The 18702-nt window shown below is 41.6% G+C and overlaps 1 protein-coding gene across 13 annotated transcripts in view; it reads left to right on the top strand.

The window, feature by feature from the left end:
* The window catches only part of MBTD1 (mbt domain containing 1), a 124996-nt gene that overhangs the window by 83487 nt on the left and 22807 nt on the right, over positions 1-18702 (top strand). For 12 of the 13 annotated variants that reach the window (XR_008318062.1, XM_053304126.1, XM_053304130.1 and 9 more), the window contains 7 exons: positions 3828-4062; positions 4409-4464; positions 4757-4861; positions 5897-6044; positions 8149-8231; positions 12027-12261; positions 14960-15037. Coding sequence is in view for 12 of the 13 variants with exons in the window: in XM_053304126.1 (XP_053160101.1) it covers positions 3828-4062; positions 4409-4464; positions 4757-4861; positions 5897-6044; positions 8149-8231; positions 12027-12261; positions 14960-15037 (940 nt within the window). In the remaining variant the exon portion in view is untranslated. The remainder of the gene's footprint in view (positions 1-3827; positions 4063-4408; positions 4465-4756; positions 4862-5896; positions 6045-8148; positions 8232-12026; positions 12262-14959; positions 15038-18702) is intronic. The other variant, XM_053304135.1, reaches the window with a different exon arrangement.

Raw genomic sequence — 18702 nt, 5'->3', positions numbered from 1 at the left:
ACTTCTAAAGACAGAGAAGAGTTATGTTCTCAGACGAAATTCATACTATCTCTTCTCCAAGACTTGGTTCTCCATGTCCTGGAGGAGAGGCTTGGTTCTCTATGTCTAGCAGCATCCATCTCAACTAGCCAGATTCGTTCAAAGACTCTTAGGTCTCATGGCATCCTGTAACACAGTGGTACGATATGCCCGGTTAAAGATGCACAAGTTGCAACTTTGCTTTCTGTCGGTCTTCCACTCGAATGTGGATCATCAGGATCTATGTTTGGTGATCCCAGATCAAATTCTACGCTCACTTTCCTGGTGGTCAATGAGCAGGAATCTGCTGGAAGGAGTTGTTTTTCAAATGATAACTCTTTCTATCTGACTGAAAACAAATACCTCTCTACTAGGCTGTGGGCCCCACTGTGGAGCACATGAAATACAGGGCAAGTGGACACTTCAACAACAAAAAATTACATATCAACTTCCTGGGGCGTCTGGCTGTCTTCAAAGCAGTAAAAGCCTTCCTACCACTTCTACAGGAAAAAATTATACAGGTGCAGTCAGACAGTACCACAGCCCTGGCCTATATCAATTGTCAGCGAGGGACAGTGTCTCAGAGTCTTTGTACACTCAGCCTACAGCGATGGCACTGGTGCATCAGACAGCAAATCTATCCAATGGCCATACATATGGTCTAGACAGCATTTGGGTGGACGACTTGAGCCAAGTTTTCCCACAACATCAGCACAAGTGGGAAATCAAGACAGAATACGTTGCACCTCTCTTCACGGGCTGGTTGCAGCCGACCATAGATCTCTTTGCCACCGTGGAGAACACAAAGTTCATGCGTTTCTGCTCCGGGGAGGACATGACCCATGATTACTGGGCGATGCCTTGCAGCTGGACTGGCAGCAGATCCCTTATATTTTAAATAAATAAATAAAATATGTTTCCACTGCGACCACTGATCATCCGAGTAGTTGCCTGCTTTCTGGTTGCTCCTACATCGTGTATCCTGGTGACTCCATGGTGGCCAAGGCAACCATGGTTTCCACAGGTACTCAAACGGTGAAAGAACCACTACCAAAGTCTACCACAAGCGGTAGATCTCCTGACTTTAGACAATGGCAGTGTACTACATCCAGACATTCTCGCACTCCGCCAAACAGCATGGTGAATCAACTCCTGAATAAGATCCTCCTTAACCAAAGGAAATCTTCCACCAGATGCAATTACAGGACCAAATGGCTCAGCTTCAAATTCTATGAAGAATTTGAAGAAATTCTATTTTTCTCAAGAAAGCATGGTTTTCAACCTGACCAGGCCTCAATGAGGGACATGATCTTGTACCTAACTGATCTAAAATCGCAGAGATTGGCTAATGTGTCTCTAAAAGTGCATCTAGCAGCACTATCTTTAAGACATCCGGGTGACATCTGACGAATCTGGATCCAGATAAACAGGTTGCTCACCTGTAACTATTGATCTGGTAGAGATCCTTTGATATCCATAAGACCTTCCCGGACCACCCCTCCGCAATAGTGCTATGTTATGTTTGTATTGACGCTATGTCTCCCTTGCTAACTAGACAAAGATGCACCTTTTAAATGTGATGTTTCTCTTTATTTAGCAGGGGGAGAGTAATTGGCCCTATCCACCCCAGCACAGTACTTTCAGTGACTGTTGCTGATGTCTGTCTTTATGGTTCTTTTTGGATTGTGAGCCCTTTGGGGACAGGGAGCCATCTTATTTATTTATTATTTCTCTATGTAAACTGCTTTGGAAACTTTTGTTGGAAAGCGGTATATTTTATTTATTTTATTTATTTATTAAAACATTTTAATATAAATATTTGTTGTTGAGTGTGCAAGCTATTCGCCTTTGATGATAAATTCTCCTGATGCCAAATGATCGTTCTCCACAGCGGTAATCCAAGAACTGAAGAACAGGCTCCTGGGCCACCTTTAAATAGTACGCTGAAGGCGTGTAGGCAGGGCTCAGACCTGTTCTCCTCTTGCTTAAAGATCCTGCTCGCTGCTCACCACCCTGCAGCACCGATCTGTTTTGGAACTTGTCAAACTGGTTTTGAGCCAAACGGGTGCACAAACCTTGGTTCTTGCACATCCCTACGCTGGGATAAATTATTGGGAGGTATAGAGGACTGCAGAAGCAAGTAGGGTGGTCGGCAAAATTCTTTCCTTCCTTATTGCATTTGTGCAATGTTTGTTTGGGTGTTATCCAGTATTTTAAAATCAGAATTAAAAACTGACATCTTAAAGCTGACAAAACAGCAAAAATCCAACTGAAAACTCAAACCTCAGTTTCTAAAGGTTGGCAGAATAGCTAGTCTTTTCACCCATTTCTGAAAACAGACAAAAGAACAGTCATTCTAGTCTCACAAGAGATAATTACATAATTCAATGGTCAATCTAACATCTGAAAGTGATGGCACCGGGATCAAGACTTCATTGGAAAAGCCTGCACGAAGGGGAGTGAAGTAAGGGGAAATGTGCTTCCTCAGATCCTCAGTAAATTAAAGGTCTAAATTACCATCTATTTGATAGCTCCTTATCCTCCACTGCACATCCTGATTGGATCTTCCTTGTAAACTTTCAACAATATTTTAGATGCTCTAGAAGGAAGTTTGCATGAAGTAGGAATTTAAGCTGTGATGAACATAGATATATCTGATGCAATGTATGACTGTAGATAAAAGAATGGCCTGTGTGTGGTATTGAAAAACTAAAAGTGAGCCGCCTTTACAGATGACTGACATCTTGACCAAAAATGTGATGTGTACATGCATGCCTTGCTTATGTAGAGTTTTCTGTGGATTACTACATAGACAGTGGGCTATATGCTTTTTAAAAACTGTATATGCTGCCACAGAGTTCTGCAGAGCCCTCAGAGCAGATTACAGTATAACAGAAAAACAGTCACTAAAAAGTAATTGGTTAAAACTACAGTCCCCAAATTAAATCAGAAAACAGCATCTCAACAGCAGATTAAACATATTTAAATTCATGAGTTTGATAAGTGTTTGCTGAAAATAAGGTTAGCTCATTAAAAAGCTTCTCCCCATTACTCAAGCCTACTAAAGTACAAAGGGTTTTGCTATCTTGTTAAAGCTATTTTGACAAGCTGCTTTGGGGAGAGTTCTATAGTGAGGGTACCAACACTGAGAAGATCCTGCTCCTCGTTCCCATCAGTGTAACTTCAGATAAAAAATGGGTTTGGAGCAGGGCCCCTTCTGATCTTAGTGCAGAGTTATGAGAGAGATTCATACGAAATATTCGTTATCACTTTTTAGTGATTCATGGCTTTGGAGGCGCTTCCAATCCATCCACTAGGAGGCAGATTGTTCTGAGGAAAGACTTGCTCAGATCTGGGTAAGGAGGTACTCCCTTTCTGGAGCTAGTCTTTCTCCTGCCTCTCCTGAGGACACAGCTTCAGTATGCCTCTTTCCACTCTCTTTTGAATGACCATGGACAGCCTGAAACAAGGGAAGGTTTTTTGTTTGTTTGTTTGTTTATTAGGAACTTTTAATATACCGCCTCCTCCAAAGACTCTGGACGGTGCACAAAAACATGCAAAACAAGGCAACATTTAAAATTACATTCTAAATTAAAAACTAAACTAACTAACACACACACACAAAAACACAAATAAGTAAACTACAGGACAAAAGCCTGGCGAAAAAGAAAAGTCTTCAATAGAGATCGAGGATTAGTAAGGAAGGGGCTAATTACAGGGGCCTTGTATGCTAAGAGATGGTTTCCTAACAAACCTAGACCAAGACCTTTTAGGACATGTGCTAATACTACATATTTCCATGTTTTCAGGTGTCAGAAAGTATGCAATATCCTTTCAAACCTTCTATGAGAGTAGAAGTTGTGGATAAAACGCATCTCTGCCGAACACGGGTAGCAATTGTAGACAGCGTAATTGGAGGCCGGTTAAGATTGGTATATGAAGAAAGCGAAGACAAAACAGATGATTTCTGGTGCCATATGTACAGCCCACTCATCCATCCCATTGGTTGGTCTCGAAGTATAGGACATCGGTTCAAAAGATCTGGTAAGCTCATCTGGCAAAGATGGTACAGAATTGAATAGCATGGTAGTTAGGCTTTTGGATAAAGTGAACTTAAATATGGGCATATTTTAATAGATAGTATGCCCACTTCCCCAAATAACACGAATATTCCTGCCCACTTTGTTCACCATAACTCTTAGGATATGAGACTGGGATTAACTGCTTGTGTTTTGATATATTTTCTTGGATGCATTGGGCTGTCTGTTTATAAAATATTTTGTTTGTTTGTTTGTTTGTTTGTTTGGGATTATATATTTGAAGTAATAAAATAGAAGTGCCACTCTTTTCACAGTATCCTACTAATGATCTACATTTTTAATCTTCACAGATATTGCCAAGAAGCAGGATTCTCATTTTGATGCGCCCCCACATCTATTTGCTAAGGTAAGATAATTTTATAAAGAATTGAACTTTTATTTAAAACAGAATTTTTCATCAGTATTGACATATGAGAAGCAATGTTGCAGTCCTTCAGCATTGAGAGAGATGCTCTTCTACCATGCGATACTTGTTAAAAAAATAAATAAAAATTAGGCATTGGGAGACATATACAAAAAATAAAGCTTAAAGATTTTTACTCTACATTTGCTGTAGATAATAATTATTCAGTACATATTATATGGCTTTGTAATGCTCCTACTTTGCCTCAGAAGGATGTCTGCTATGGTTTCTTTAGGTAAAAGAAGCTGATTCAAGTGGAGAATGGTTCAAGGAGGGAATGAAATTGGAAGCCATAGATCCGTTAAACCTTTCTGCAATATGTGTGGCAACAATTAGAAAGGTAAAGGCATTAACTTTGGAAGGGGGAAGTCTGCGTAGCCATTTTTCTCCCTACACTTGCATTGCATCCTAAAACAAACAAATTGGTTCAGAGTCCAGTTTGTTTAAATAAGAGAAATGCCAGCATACTGCCTAGCATCTAAGACTACTTCATTTTCATGTTCTATATTACAAATGTGGCCCTAGACTGATACATATACAAAGTTGTGCTGGGTCAGTTGCATAGTATGTTAGCAGATGCTAATTCAAGCAGAATTATTCACACACCCCTGCAAAGGGCAATCCAGAGCCACCTTTGAAAGTGTAATTATGTCATACCTATGTTTGAGAGCAACTCTTAAATGAAGCCTAGAGTTTTACTCTTTGGCTAATAACACTAAAATATAATGAGTAACTTCATAGGCACTCAAGGCTACAGATCCCTAGTGAAGTCCGGTACACATGTAACACTCCTGATCCCTTAGTCAAAGTTTAAAAATTGGGGTTGTGCTGGCAAATTGTACATGTTCTTCCTTCTCCGCTGCCGTTGGCCCTACCCTTCTCTTGCCATCGTAACAATGATTAAAGATTGTCAGCAGCAACCCTTAACCATGGTTATTGCTAACTAAGATTAACTAGGATTTGAAATGAGCTTCAAACGTTTATTTTTAAACCCTGTTTAAAATCAAACTGTAGTTATTATTAACCATGATGAAAGCGAATGGGAAGGAACTTACACCAGTGGAGGAGAAAGAGTGCATGACATTAGGGTCCACTTCTGGTGGATGTTTAAGACATGTTTAAGGCCACAGAAGACATGTGGTCCTAGTCCTGACACACTGTTATAAATTATAATACATTCACAAACTATATGGAACATTTCTTTGTTTGCATTAAGAAAAATAGTGGTTGCATTTGGCAGCCCTGTGCAGCCGAATTGCTCTTGAACTTTTGCTTATTACTCTGCATTTTCTGCCTTATTCTCTTTTGCATTTTCTTGTGTTTAACTTCTAGCTGGTATACATCTTAACTCTTTTTTTAAATTTTCATTATCAAGGTATTAGCTGATGGATATCTTATGATTGGAATTGATGGCTCTGAGGCAGCAGATGGGTCTGACTGGTTTTGTTACCATGCCACCTCCCCTTCTATATTCCCAGTTGGTTTCTGTGAAATTAACATGATAGAACTAACTCCACCCCGAGGTATTTGTGTATTCCTCTCCACAAAAGTATTAAATAATTTACCAGCAGTATTGTGCAAAGTAATCCAGTTCTCTTCCTTAAGCCTGTTTGCAAAATGTGTATCGTTTTCTGCACGCCTCTGTTCAGACACTAGTCTGAAGTTGTTCAGTTAGTAGCTGTTAGCAGAAAACAGGGCTTCATTATTGCTGCTTGACTGTGTCCCTTAGGCTGGATTTGAGCTGTGTCCTTCACATGCAGCATTTCCTTCCTCTGTCTCATTTCCCCTCATTCCTTTTCAGTCAGTAGCAGTGCAATCCAGCTAGACTAGTTGGGACTAAAGAGAGTGTGGGGATTGTCACACTGCTTCTGTGTATTGCTGAACTAGTATGGATTTGGAGAACTGGGCTAGGTGCACTACTGTCGCAGTCTTTTCTTCCTTACATATTTTCTCCTCAAAATGACTCTTCCTCTTAATTTCCTAAGCCAAATTGACCCAGTAACATTATATCTTCTCCCTTGTTGGCTGCTTCCTGTGACTTAAACTCACAGCCAACTGGAACTACTAGGTTGGGGGAGGAAGGGGCATTCCCTCTCTCCTTCCCTTCATAAATTGCACCTGATTGAAATGGGGCAGTTGCCAAAAGGTGTGAATTGAGTGCACAGGAAGGGGCCAGGCAGATGAATTGAAAGAAGAATGAGCACATACTGAAGGTGGTTTGATGGAGGAAAGGTGGCACTGACGAGCATGAGCACAGAGACTGTGGGGTCACTATGAACTGATTTGACCAATCATTGTTAACCACCACCTTGCTGTGGCTGTTGTCCAAAATAGTTTCCAGCTTCTGCTCCAGTGTCATATTAAATTAGTGATCGAAAACTAATCGATAGGACACACGTCTGTAAGAGAATAACACTGGACTGGATGCTTTTCCTTTCTTCAGTAAATAGTTATCAACCACTTAGAAAACAAGCTTGTGTTGCTCAGTGATCCAAACATATTAAGAAATAAAGCCTCTTCTATACCTCTATGCTTAGCTCTCCTAAGTTTTTTGTATTGAGGAGGGTTCTTTTAGGAGCAGACAGCACCTCTCTCAAACAAACGCAAAGCTGGATTGCTGGAGAACTTTTGAGGATTGAAATTCCCAGAATTGTTCTCTCTTTATCCTGACTCAAGCTGGGAAAAGTAATAGACAGCAGCTTATACAATGCAACTTCTGTATTGTTAAAAACCTATTTCATCTTTTTTAATCAAGGTGAGCCCTGCTAGGCAACTTAGCATTTAAGGATGAAAAGTTTAGCATGAAAGGAGCAGCTATGCTTGATCTCGAGCTGCAATAGAATGCTAATTTAGTAGGACTTTAGAATGGGTACTGGCCTATATCCAGACTACTAGTGCATTAGTTATAATGCTGTTGCACTAGTGCAATGATGTGCAAAGAAAGGAATATCAGTTCCAGTCTGGTTCTTGCACTACCAGAATAAGTTGACATGGTGCACAACCTTGTATGTATCCTGGAGAAGGTCTTCCAGTAGCAGTTGTGCAGCATCACAGAGCACTGCAAATTCTCAGAGCGCTCCAGACTTCTTAAATGCATGTAGTTTCTCTCATTGCACGAATGCAGCACTTGTATAGCTGTCAGCTAGTGGCCACAATCCAAAATTATGTGCTGAGTTATGTGTGCACTCCGGAGCACTACTGACTGACAGCTACTGGCTGACAGAACATTCTACACACATAATAGGGAGTGTGCATGAAAGCTTTCCCCAATATTGATGTGAATGGGGTGGCTGCTTTTCATTCAGTACTGTGTATACAGAGAACTTGAGGTTTCTCTGTTCATCCTGTAACTTTTGTATAAGGAGGGTCCATAGCTCAGTGCCAGAGCATACTGCTTTGCAATCAGAAGGCTCTATGTCCATCCCTGGGCATCTCTGCTAAAAATGGACCTTAGGGCTGCAGAAGCTCTCTTTTGAAACTATAGAGAGCTACTGCCAGTTGCAGTAGGCAAGACTGGGCTTGATGGACAAATGGTCTCACTTGGGTTATGGGAGTTCCATGTGTTTATTATATATGTGACGGACATATTTTTTTAATGCTAATAATTCTGTGATGAACAATTTGCAGGTTATGCAAAACTACCTTTCAAATGGTTTGACTACCTCAGGGAAATGGGTTCAGTAGCAGCCCCTGTGAAGCTCTTTAACAAGGTAGGCTAGCTTGCAGACCAGTGTTTGTTTTTTAAATCATGTGTTCTTAATTCCTTTGTTGCCCTTTCGGATCTAGAAAATGCCATCTCGTGACTAAATTATTGATATTATGGAAATTGCTTGTGGCTGAACTTATGGATTATTTATCTTAAATAAAAATGGTGGAGGTGATGGCTATATGGCAATTCTTTTTCTGTATAGATTTAACACCTAAATTTCAGGCTGTGAAACAGTGTTCCCTCTAATTTTTTTCATCAGTGCTAAGAATGAGTTTTGTTCTGGGCGGTAGTATCAAGGCAGTGTGTGCGCACATACATTCAGAATGGGGTCTTCCTAATTCAACCTGAGTGGAATCTAAAATCAACTGAGCGGACATCAAAAGACCTGTGTGCGCACACACATGTGCACAGCTTAGAGGGAATACTGCTGTGAAATGTGATTAAGGAGGGAAAATGGATTAAAACTTTGAATCTATGCCTAAAATCTAGCATTGCAGTTGAGTCATATTGATACATAAATAATGCCACTTGAATGCTATTAGAATACTTGTGTGGGAACAAGAAATAATATCAGTTAAAATGATAAAAATGTTGGTATCTCTCTGTGTTTATTTGTTAAAATTTTCTTATATACTGCCTCCTCCAAAGACTCTAGGTGGTGAACAATACCAATAACAATTTTTTTTAAAGTATTATTATTATTATTATTATTAAAGGACAAACACCTGGCCAAACAGGTTGGTCTTAAGAAGGGCCTTAAAAGCAGCCAGGGAGGGGGCTGAACGAATCTGGAAGAGTGTTCCAAAGAAGAGGGGTGGCTACAGAGAAGGTCCTCCTATGAGCTCAGGCACCACGCACTACACCAGGGGCCAGGACACTAAGGAGGGCCAACTGATAAGACCTCACAGGCCAGGATACAACTAGCTGAGAGAGGCGATCCCAGTGATATACAGGTGCTAAGCACATAAGGGTTTTGTAGGTGAGAACCAGCACTTTGAATTGGACCTGGAAGTGAACAGTCTACCAGTGCAGTGACTGTAAAAGAGGTGTGACACTATCAGATCTATAGCCACCCATAAGGAGGCGGGCCGCTGCATTCTGGACTAGTTGAAGCTTCTGAATCATTTTCAAAGGCAACCCTAGGTAGTAATCCAAATGAGAGGTAACAAAGCCATGAGTTACTGTTGCCTGGGCTTGCTGGTCAAGGAAAGTCTGTAACTGGCGAACCAGCCGAAGCTGGGCAAAGGCACCCCTGGCCACGGCCTCCGCCTGCTGTTCAAGCAGGAGCTGTGAGTCCAGGAGGACCTCCAGATCACGAACTATCACTCTCAAAGGAAGCACAACCCCATCAAGAGGTAAACTCACACACGGCAATTGGCCAGATCGCAAACTGAACAAGAGTAACTCAGTCTTGGAGGAATTGTTTTGGCCGATCCAGGTCCTGACGCCTCTAGGCACTGAGCCAGCACATGAACGGCATCACCTGTTTGGCCAGGGGTAGAGATATAAAGCTGAGTATCATGAGCATATTGATCCAAACAGACAGATGACTAGGCCCAGGAGCTTCATGTAGACATTAAAGAGAATGGGAGCAAGAACCAAGCCTTGTGGAACCCACAAGAAAGGGGCCAAGGCACAGAACTGTCATGCCCTCACTCTCAGATAGTGAGGAGGAAGAGGATGCTGTCAGCCCTTCAGCCGATGTAGGGGTTCCTGAGGGGCAGAGCCCGGCTGTCAGTTCCCAAGAGACGGCTGAGGCAGGTCCGGCTGATGTCTCAGAGCAGGCATGGCAGTCTGAGGCAGTAGAAACAGGGACTGACGAACCGGAGGATGAGCTATGCAGTCAACCCCCACTGACTCCACAGCAGAGACAGGTCACAAGGTAGCAGGCACATTCAGTTTCTTGCTGACCACCATAGCGATCAGTCCTCAGAACAGTTGCTCCTCAGAGAACATAATTTCTTTAGATTTTAAAGTTGATAAATACTTCTGGCAATGACCTTTGGCACGGAAATGGACGTTCCTCAGAACACCCACGGATAAGGAAATTTACTCGGACCTTCGCAAGACCATGGAACAGACAACTTCTCTACTTTCTTCCCCAACGGATTTGGAAACTCGGAACTGTAAAAAAAACCAAAAACCAAAAAAACCCCACCCACAGCTCATGAGTATGGACAGGGATAGAGAAAAGACCAGTGTCACGCCCTTGATCTCAGATAGTGAGGAGGAAGGGGAAGCTGACAGCCTTTCAGCCAATGCAGGGGTGCCTGAGGGGCAGAGCCCGGCTGTCAGTTCCCAAGAGATGGCTGAGGAAGGTCTGGCTGATGTTTCAGAGCAGGCACAGCAGTCTGAGGCAGCAGAGACAGCGACGGATAAACTAGAAGATGAGCTGTGCAGGCAGCCCCCACTGACTCCACAGCAAAGGCGTGTCACAAGGCGAAGAGCATAGCTGGAAACTATCAGGAGGAGTAAACGCCTCTTGCAGCTTGGACTATAAAGCACATCTACAGCTTGCAGTTAGCCGCTGGAAGACAACGTACGTCATCTCTAGTGCCGGCAGCCTTCAGCCTGAGCCAGAGAGAGAGATTTCCGAGCCGTGTTTCATTTCTGCAACCCATACTGGTCTTTTGTGAACTATCATCTTAGACTTCCCTACCAGGTGGCCAGATTGCGGACAAGAACACTCACCCGCAATCTACACCAACTGGAATCGCCCAGTGAGATAGGATCGGAACCACTGAAGAACAGTGCCCCCAAGGCCCTACGCACTTAAGCGCTCCAGAAGGATAGCATGGTCAAAGGTATCCAAGGCTGCTGAGAGATCAAGACGAACCAAGAGAAGTGTGCTTCCCACATCAAGGTTACAATACCTTTCATTTCAGTTCCTGCTGATATGCCAGCTGCATTGGTTTCTTGAGATAAATGATCTCAAAACAGTAGTACGTATGCTGGTAAATGCCAGACTTGACTACTGCAATGTGCTCTGTGAGGCTGCCCTTGTACATAGTTGGGAAACTGCGACTGGTGCAGAATGCGGCAGCCACATTGGTCTTTGGGTCCTCTCAAAGAGACCATATTACCCCTACATTTAAAGAACTACACTGGCCACCAATATGTTTCCAGGTAAAATACAAAGCGCTAATTATAACCTATAAATCCCTCTACAGCTTAGGCCCAGGGTATTTAAGAGAACTTCTCCTTCACTATGAACTCCATCTGCAGTTGCCAGCAGCTCGTCAGATGGCTACACAGGGACAGGTCTTCTTTGTGGCCATCCCAAGACTTTGGAATGTGCTCCCTGCTAAATAAGGGCCTCCCCATCTCTGACAGCTTTTAAAAGTCCTTTAAAGATGTATTAGTTCACCCAAGCATTGTAACTAGAATTGTGCTTTTTAATTGTTTTAAAGTTTGTCACAATTTGTTTTGTTGTTGTAAACTGCCCAGAGTCAGTTTGGCGCAGTATACAATGTAAATGTAAATTTCATTTAAATAAATAAATAAAAATACTTGGAATCTTGTTGAACCTGCTATCTATATCCAGTTTGAGATATGGATATAGATAGCAGGTTTTGGGTGATCACACATATTGATGATGCAGCACAAGAATGGGTTAATACGTTACTGCCTATCTGGGGTTGTTAGGATGAGTTTGCCCACAAGCCTAAAATTTGCTCCCCTAATACTTCAGAAGACAAATATTTATACAGATGGGACTTGAGAAAGACCTATTCTAATATATAGCAGATCTTTATATTGTGATGAGAAATTGTGATTCTCATGCTTTCGTTTCCAGGAAGTTCCAAACCATGGGTTCCATGTTGCAATGAAACTGGAGGCTGTGGATCTCATGGAACCTCGGCTAGTATGTGTAGCCACAGTAACTCGCATTATCCATCGCCTGCTGAGGATACATTTTGATGGCTGGGAAGATGAATATGATCAATGGGTGGACTGTGAATCTCCTGACCTCTATCCTGTAGGGTGGTGTCAGTTAACTGGATACCAACTACAGCCTCCTGCATCACAATGTAAGTAGCCTTGGATTTGTAAATATTTCTCTGGGAACCTTCTATAGCAGAAACATCCTTGTGATCAGCGTGTTAGATTTTCATTCATTTGTGTCAGGTTAGCTGGCTCAAAAACAAAGCAAACCTTTGCTTAAAATTCCAAAGCCTTACAGGTTTAATTTTTTCTACTTTGTAGTCAACTTCATGTTTCCAGGCATTTTGTGACTGTAGTCTAATTCTGTCCCTAACACCCACAGAAATTTGGAGGGGGGGGGGTGGAAAGGAAGCAGCCATTCTTCCCATTAATACATATGTAGAATTCAAAAGCATCTGACAACCAGAGATGTGGGATAGAAATTTTTTCCATACTTGCTTTTTTCTGTGGGGAAAAAAATCTCAATTTCTAAAATTTCTGTTTAACCACTTGAAACACTTTTGAGATACAGTGAGGGTAAGTTAATATGGTGGAAGTGTTCTTTTGTTGTTTATATATTGTATAAATAGGCCGAATAACATCCCAAATCAGATCACAATCCGTTTAGGACATCTGGAAAATTTGTATAGAAACTTGCTTTGAGAAATTTTTTTTTAATTTTCATGCAAATAGGGAGGGAGTTTACATGGGAATTTTTTTATTCAGAAAACCCACAACTCTACTGACTATACATGTCTATAAATGTAGACCAGCTAGCAATTTTCCTACATAGCATGACAGGTAAAAAACATAAATGCCAGCTGCTGGATTAGTGTAATTAGCGCCTTACGGGAATGCGATTTTATAGCCATGTACTCTAGACCAGGGTTTCTCAACGTAGAAGTCCCCAGATGTTACTGAAATTCAACTTCCATAATCCCCAGCCCCAGTGGCCTTTGGTTGGGAATTATGGGAGTTGAAGTCCAGTTACATCGGGGGACCCACATGTTGAGAATCCCTGCTCTAGACTACTGGTAGTGTCCTGGATTTGCATTGCTAAAAATTAGGCTTGCCTGTAACGGAATACAAAGTATCTCATATAAAGAGATCAGCAGCATATAATGTATCATAGCTTTAATACAATTAAAACACTATATGAGAAAACCTCATTAATCATGGGTCCAGCACTCATGTTTTCACGTATCCGCAATCAGGTAATGGACACCTGACCTCAGTATTCATGATTTTAGGGGGGCAGAAAAAGGGTTAAACAAGCGTATCCATGGGTCTGGGGTGGCCAGAAATGTCCTGGTCACCATTTTGAGTTCGGGAGCAATTTTATGGCTCTTTAAAAAACAAAGGGGAAAAAACCCGGGGATGGGGACACAATTTTTGGCTGATTTGGGGTGAGTTTGCTCGTGGGGGACATCCTTGGATTCCTTAAGGGCAGTGGAGCATGGTAGGGCACTTGATTTGGCCTGTTATGTCATTTGGGGAGAGATTTGAGGCTGTGCAGGAACCTAACTCCCCAATTTACATTCACTTTAATGCCCTGTTATTCACAGATTTGCTATCTGTGGGCCCCCCACAGAACGGAATCCCCACAAATAACAGGGTTCTCCTGTACTGATCATACATACTTAAATCTGCAGCCAAAGAGTTGTCAGATTAGTTCAAAACTGTAAAATGAAATTTAGTCCTCTGGGTTTTTTTTTTAACCCCTGTTGCCCTCTTTGGATTACCAAATTTACAGTGTTACAGTTGACAGACGTTATAAAAAGCAGGGTACCGTGTTTCTGCATCTGCTAATAGTACAGCCATATTGTCAGGTTTTAGGGTTTAGATACCAGATAAAGGGCACCCTTCTATCTTCTTGGCTTTCTAGCCCACAGTTCCTCAACTCTTTTTCCTTTTTGGTCTACTGCTTCCTGATGACAGTACACTGCACAGCCTTTCTATCTCTAGGTACAACATGAGTTGAAGTCCTGCTTTCTTCTTGATTCAGCTTTGTCATGTTTTTGCTCCCCCGTCCCTCTTGGCCAGTGACTGCAACACTCCCCCTATCGCCACCCCCCAGTAGCAAACAGTACCTCTTGACTTGAAATATTTTAAAAGCCTTCGAAGGTTTGACTTTTTTTTAGTCTTTTCTTCTTCTGGCCCTTTCTCACCTCAGTTTCCTTTCCTTGAGCCTATGTCCTCCTTCATTCACCTATCTTCTCCACAGATTCCTGCAAGCCAGCCGTTGCCTGTTCGAATCCCCACTGGTATGTTTCCCAGACTATGGGAAACTCCTGTATCGGGCAGCAGCAATATAGGAAGATGCTGAAAGGCATCTCATACTGCGTGGGAGATGGCAATGGTAAACCCCTCCCATATTCTACGAAAGACAACCACAGGGCTTTATGGTTGCCAGGAGCCCATACTGACTCAACAGCACACTTTACCTTTACCCTGTTCTGGATTATACACCCTACAAAGCTACTGCTATCCCTAGGGCCTCTCTGTCCAATAGGCAGCTTTCCTTTTTTCTCACAGAAACTGGACAATGAATATTCTGTTACCTTTGTTCCATCGGAGTGCCCATGAACGTTCCATGCCATTTTACCAGCTCAGGCAGTTGGTGTCAGAGGCTTCATCTCCACAAACGTAATATAAGTTAGATTCTATCATTATTCCTTGATGGAAGGCTGGTTCAATATCCTTTTTTAAAAATTCAGTATCTTTTTTACAATTCAGTTTTAAAAAACACCTCATTAATGAGGAGCAACGTTAAAGAAGAATTTTATTTTCAAAAATATGTTTCAGCATCGAGAGAGAGCCAGTCAAGTTCATCAAAGCAGAAGAAAAAGTCTAAGTCACAGCAGTACAAAGGACACAAGAAAAGTGGGTAACAAAATAGTTTATACTTTTACTCTCCTATTTGAAAGTGATGCAGTTTTGTGTTAGTGCTTGTTGGAACTGCAAATGCTGCTTTTAGGCAAAGTGTTTCTCAAGCTTATAATGTACTACAGCAAAAAGGAGACCTTTGTAACTGAGAAATATATTTTTGTAGTGAGGAGTAAAATAAAGTACATTTTAAGTTGTAACACCTTTAGTAACCTCTGGCAGTTTGCACTCACGTCATACCATGGTGGTTGGTTTTAGGCATTTTTATACAAATTTTTGCTAACAAAATTAGCAGAGTGAATAGTTCGATACTGTCTTGATTAACAAAATAAGTAAGATATATTTCACTGAGCCCTCTTGTTCATAGAGTTATAAAATGTACTGCTAACCTTTTAGTTTCACATAGCTGCCTTGAAGTTGAAGCAGAATAATACATTTCTAAAAGATGTCAAAGCCACCCAATGGCACAGTGGGGAAATGACTTGACCAGCAAGCCAGAAGTTGCCAGTTGGAATCCCCAATGGTATGTTTCCCAGACTATGGGAAACTCCTGTATCGGGCAGCAGTGATATAGGAAGATGCTGAAAGGCATCATCTCATACTGTGCAGGAGGCGGCGATGGTAAACCCCTCCTGTATTCTACCAAAGACAACCACAGGGCTCTTTCTGTGGTCGCCAGGAATCGGCACCAACTCGACGGCACACTTTACCTTTTTTACCTTAAAAGATGTCCAGCTTGTATAGTGGAAATTAGCAGGGAGAACTGACTTAGAGGTGGCTAGAAAAGAATGTCAAGGTGAATTTTCTGCCTGTATTGGCTACTATAATTGTGAAGTTTGGCATTTTCTTATGTTTTGCACTAGTTGATCTTTGTGTTGGTATACTGCATAGTATTTTTGTGGTACTTTTAGTTGACTAAAAGGCTACTATATAGAGTAACAGCTGTGAAGGGTCTGAAGAAGATTGGGAGGACCTGCTTGTAAGAAATGTTGTGAAATAGATGCTAGATAGTCAAATGAAAATTTAATGTAAAAGCTTCAGTTTTTGTATAGGCACATGGTAGGGTAGGGCCATGCAACTCTACATAATAGCTCAGTCTTCGTGGCATTTAAGTCTCTAGTTTCAGGCAATATTGTTTATTATGCATTAAACCAAAGTGTTAAAAGACACAGGCCCAGTTCAGAAGTAACACTAAGCCATGATTCAGCATTACATAAATGAGCTAGGAGCTGCAGGGTTGTGCACTTCCCTCTCTTGTGCACAAGAGAAGAGTGAAAGCAGAACAAACTGCAGTTCCTCATCAGCAACCTGCAGTTGCATTAAGAAAAAGCTAGGATAAAACTGTTGTCTGATATCCTGACTTGTTCTAACAAGAATACTCCTTTGGGTTTGTATGTGATGAGGAACTTTAAAAATAAACCAAGTGAAAGATTGCACATTCCATCTTGCATACATGAGAACAGGAAGTCACAAGCCCCCAATTCCCTTAGGCTTGCTCTTGTAGCAATAAACCACGTTTAATGTTGCATCTGAGCAGTGTCAAATTGTGCCTATAATTATTTGATATTTCTTATAGCTTTGTGCGAAGCAAAGATTTTGTAAGAAATTTAAAGTTGTCTGCACTTCATCCAGCTTTTGCTTAATCAACAATAATAGCCATAGTAATGTTCCATATTGCAGCAGCATTGTCATCAGACTTGACTATTACCTGGGCTCTTGTAGTAGAAAATTTGTAGACTACTTCTCTTTAAAAACAAAACAAATTGTCCAATCTCACAGTATTTTGCCACTTCTGTCCCTGAGGGTGAGTGGTTATGATGTATTATATGCTAAATGCTATATAAGCATTTACTATCTCTTTATAGTCGTCATAGTATTTAACAAAAGAGATTGAAAGTTTGCTTAGTTAGATCATTCTGTGCCAGATACATGGCATCCAGGCTAAAATGCTTCTAGGGGAGAGTTTATTTCAAAGTGGTCCTATCAAGGAAAATTTACAATAATAAAAATTTATCCTGGCTCAGAGAGAGATGCATCAAAATCCTTGTCCAGTATCCTATTGCCTTCCTGTAATTTTTCTGTAGAAACTTAATGAAGAGGTGAGTATATGCCAGTGGTTCCCAAACTGGGAGCCTCCAAATGTTGCTCAACTACAGCTCTGTCGTAAATCTGTTAACTCGGCTAACCCATCAGGATTTACAACCCCCTTCAGCATTGCCCGATGAGTTAACAGAAAGCGGCAGCAGAATTGCATGAGTGAAAAATAAAAGGGTCACAAAGAAAAACAGTAAATGAATTAAGTCCCCTGAATTGAACTAGGTACCCCCCTCTAACAATAACTGAGTAATAAGTGAAAGGAAAACACAGAGCAAGGAATGAAAATAGCGAAGGACAACAGAAGCAAGTATAAACAAGGCAAACTGGAACTCAGACAAAGTTTTGGAATTCAATAGCACACTGTTTGCAGACCAGCGAAAGTTGCAAACAGCACCTGAGCAATTGAGAAACTGCCAAATATATATGGCTCAAGAGAACCAGCAGTCAATCAGGCTTCCCTGAGTCAGCACTTTGGCTTCCTCTCTAGTGATCTCCTGTGCCTGTGTGACCTCCACTGAGCCTCCCTCTTGAGCCATCTTCTCAAGACAGGGGAAATCCCAGGCTCCTCCCCATCAGAAATCATGTCAGGCAGCTGTTGCGAATCCTCAGCTCCAGAGTATGGTCTCCCTGCCAACTCCTGTTGCTATGCCTCTGAGCCCTCACTAGCAGGCGAATCCTCCCATTCCTGCTCTGACTCTTCTGAGTCAAAAGTCTGAGCCATGACAAGCTCCCATCATCACCAGCCACAATAAACTGTAGCTGGGGTTGATGGGAGTTGTAGTTCAGCAACATCTGGAGGCCCCCAGTTTGGAAACCAGTGGTATATGCTGTGAAGCATTTCTTTGACTCTTCTGTTACGTTACATTGAAAAAACCAGACAAGTTTGAAAGGAACTGCTGTAACAAGATCACTAACAACAGAAAACCTAGGAAGTATTTGTAACTTAGGAACAGAAAGGGAAGTAGAAGAAAACTGAGCCAGATACTCTATTCCAGTGTTCCCTCTAACAGGGATTCCCCTATGTTTTTGCCTGCAGCTCTCAGAATCCCCTGCTGCAATGTCTTTTGCTTGGGGATTCTGGGATCATAGTCAGTAACATCTGGGAATCCCTGTTAGAGGGAACACTGGTGCAGACTCATCCTTACTCTCTAATGCAGCAAGTTTCTTGATGAGTTCATATGATGCTTTACTTTATGGTTTGTCTTGCTATGTTGTATTACAGTTGTCTTGACCAACTTTTGTTAGCATATGAGGCTTGGGTAACATAGTGTACTTGCTCCATTGTATGTGGCCTCTTTGAACTCATGTTACTGAAGTCCAATTTGAAGCAAAAATTCTCCATCTAAAGTGGAGCTTTTACTATAATGGCTTTCCAGCTGAATGCTAAAAGATGGAAGCACCTAGCCTGACTAGTCCTAATGTAGAATGGCTTGTTCTAACTCTGTTGGTATTGTCCAAGTCAAATATTTTTGTTCTGTTAAACTGCTTTGAAAAGGAATGGCAAATAACCCATTATCTGAAAATGTGATTTGCTATGTAAACTGTTAGTCCCTATTTGAAATTTA

The sequence above is a fragment of the Hemicordylus capensis genome, chromosome 2, assembly GCF_027244095.1.
Source record: "Hemicordylus capensis ecotype Gifberg chromosome 2, rHemCap1.1.pri, whole genome shotgun sequence".
In the NCBI taxonomy this organism is placed as follows: Eukaryota; Metazoa; Chordata; class Lepidosauria; order Squamata; family Cordylidae; genus Hemicordylus; species Hemicordylus capensis.
The sequence above is the reverse complement of the archived record's forward strand: the minus strand, read 5'-3'. Positions and strand labels throughout refer to the sequence as shown.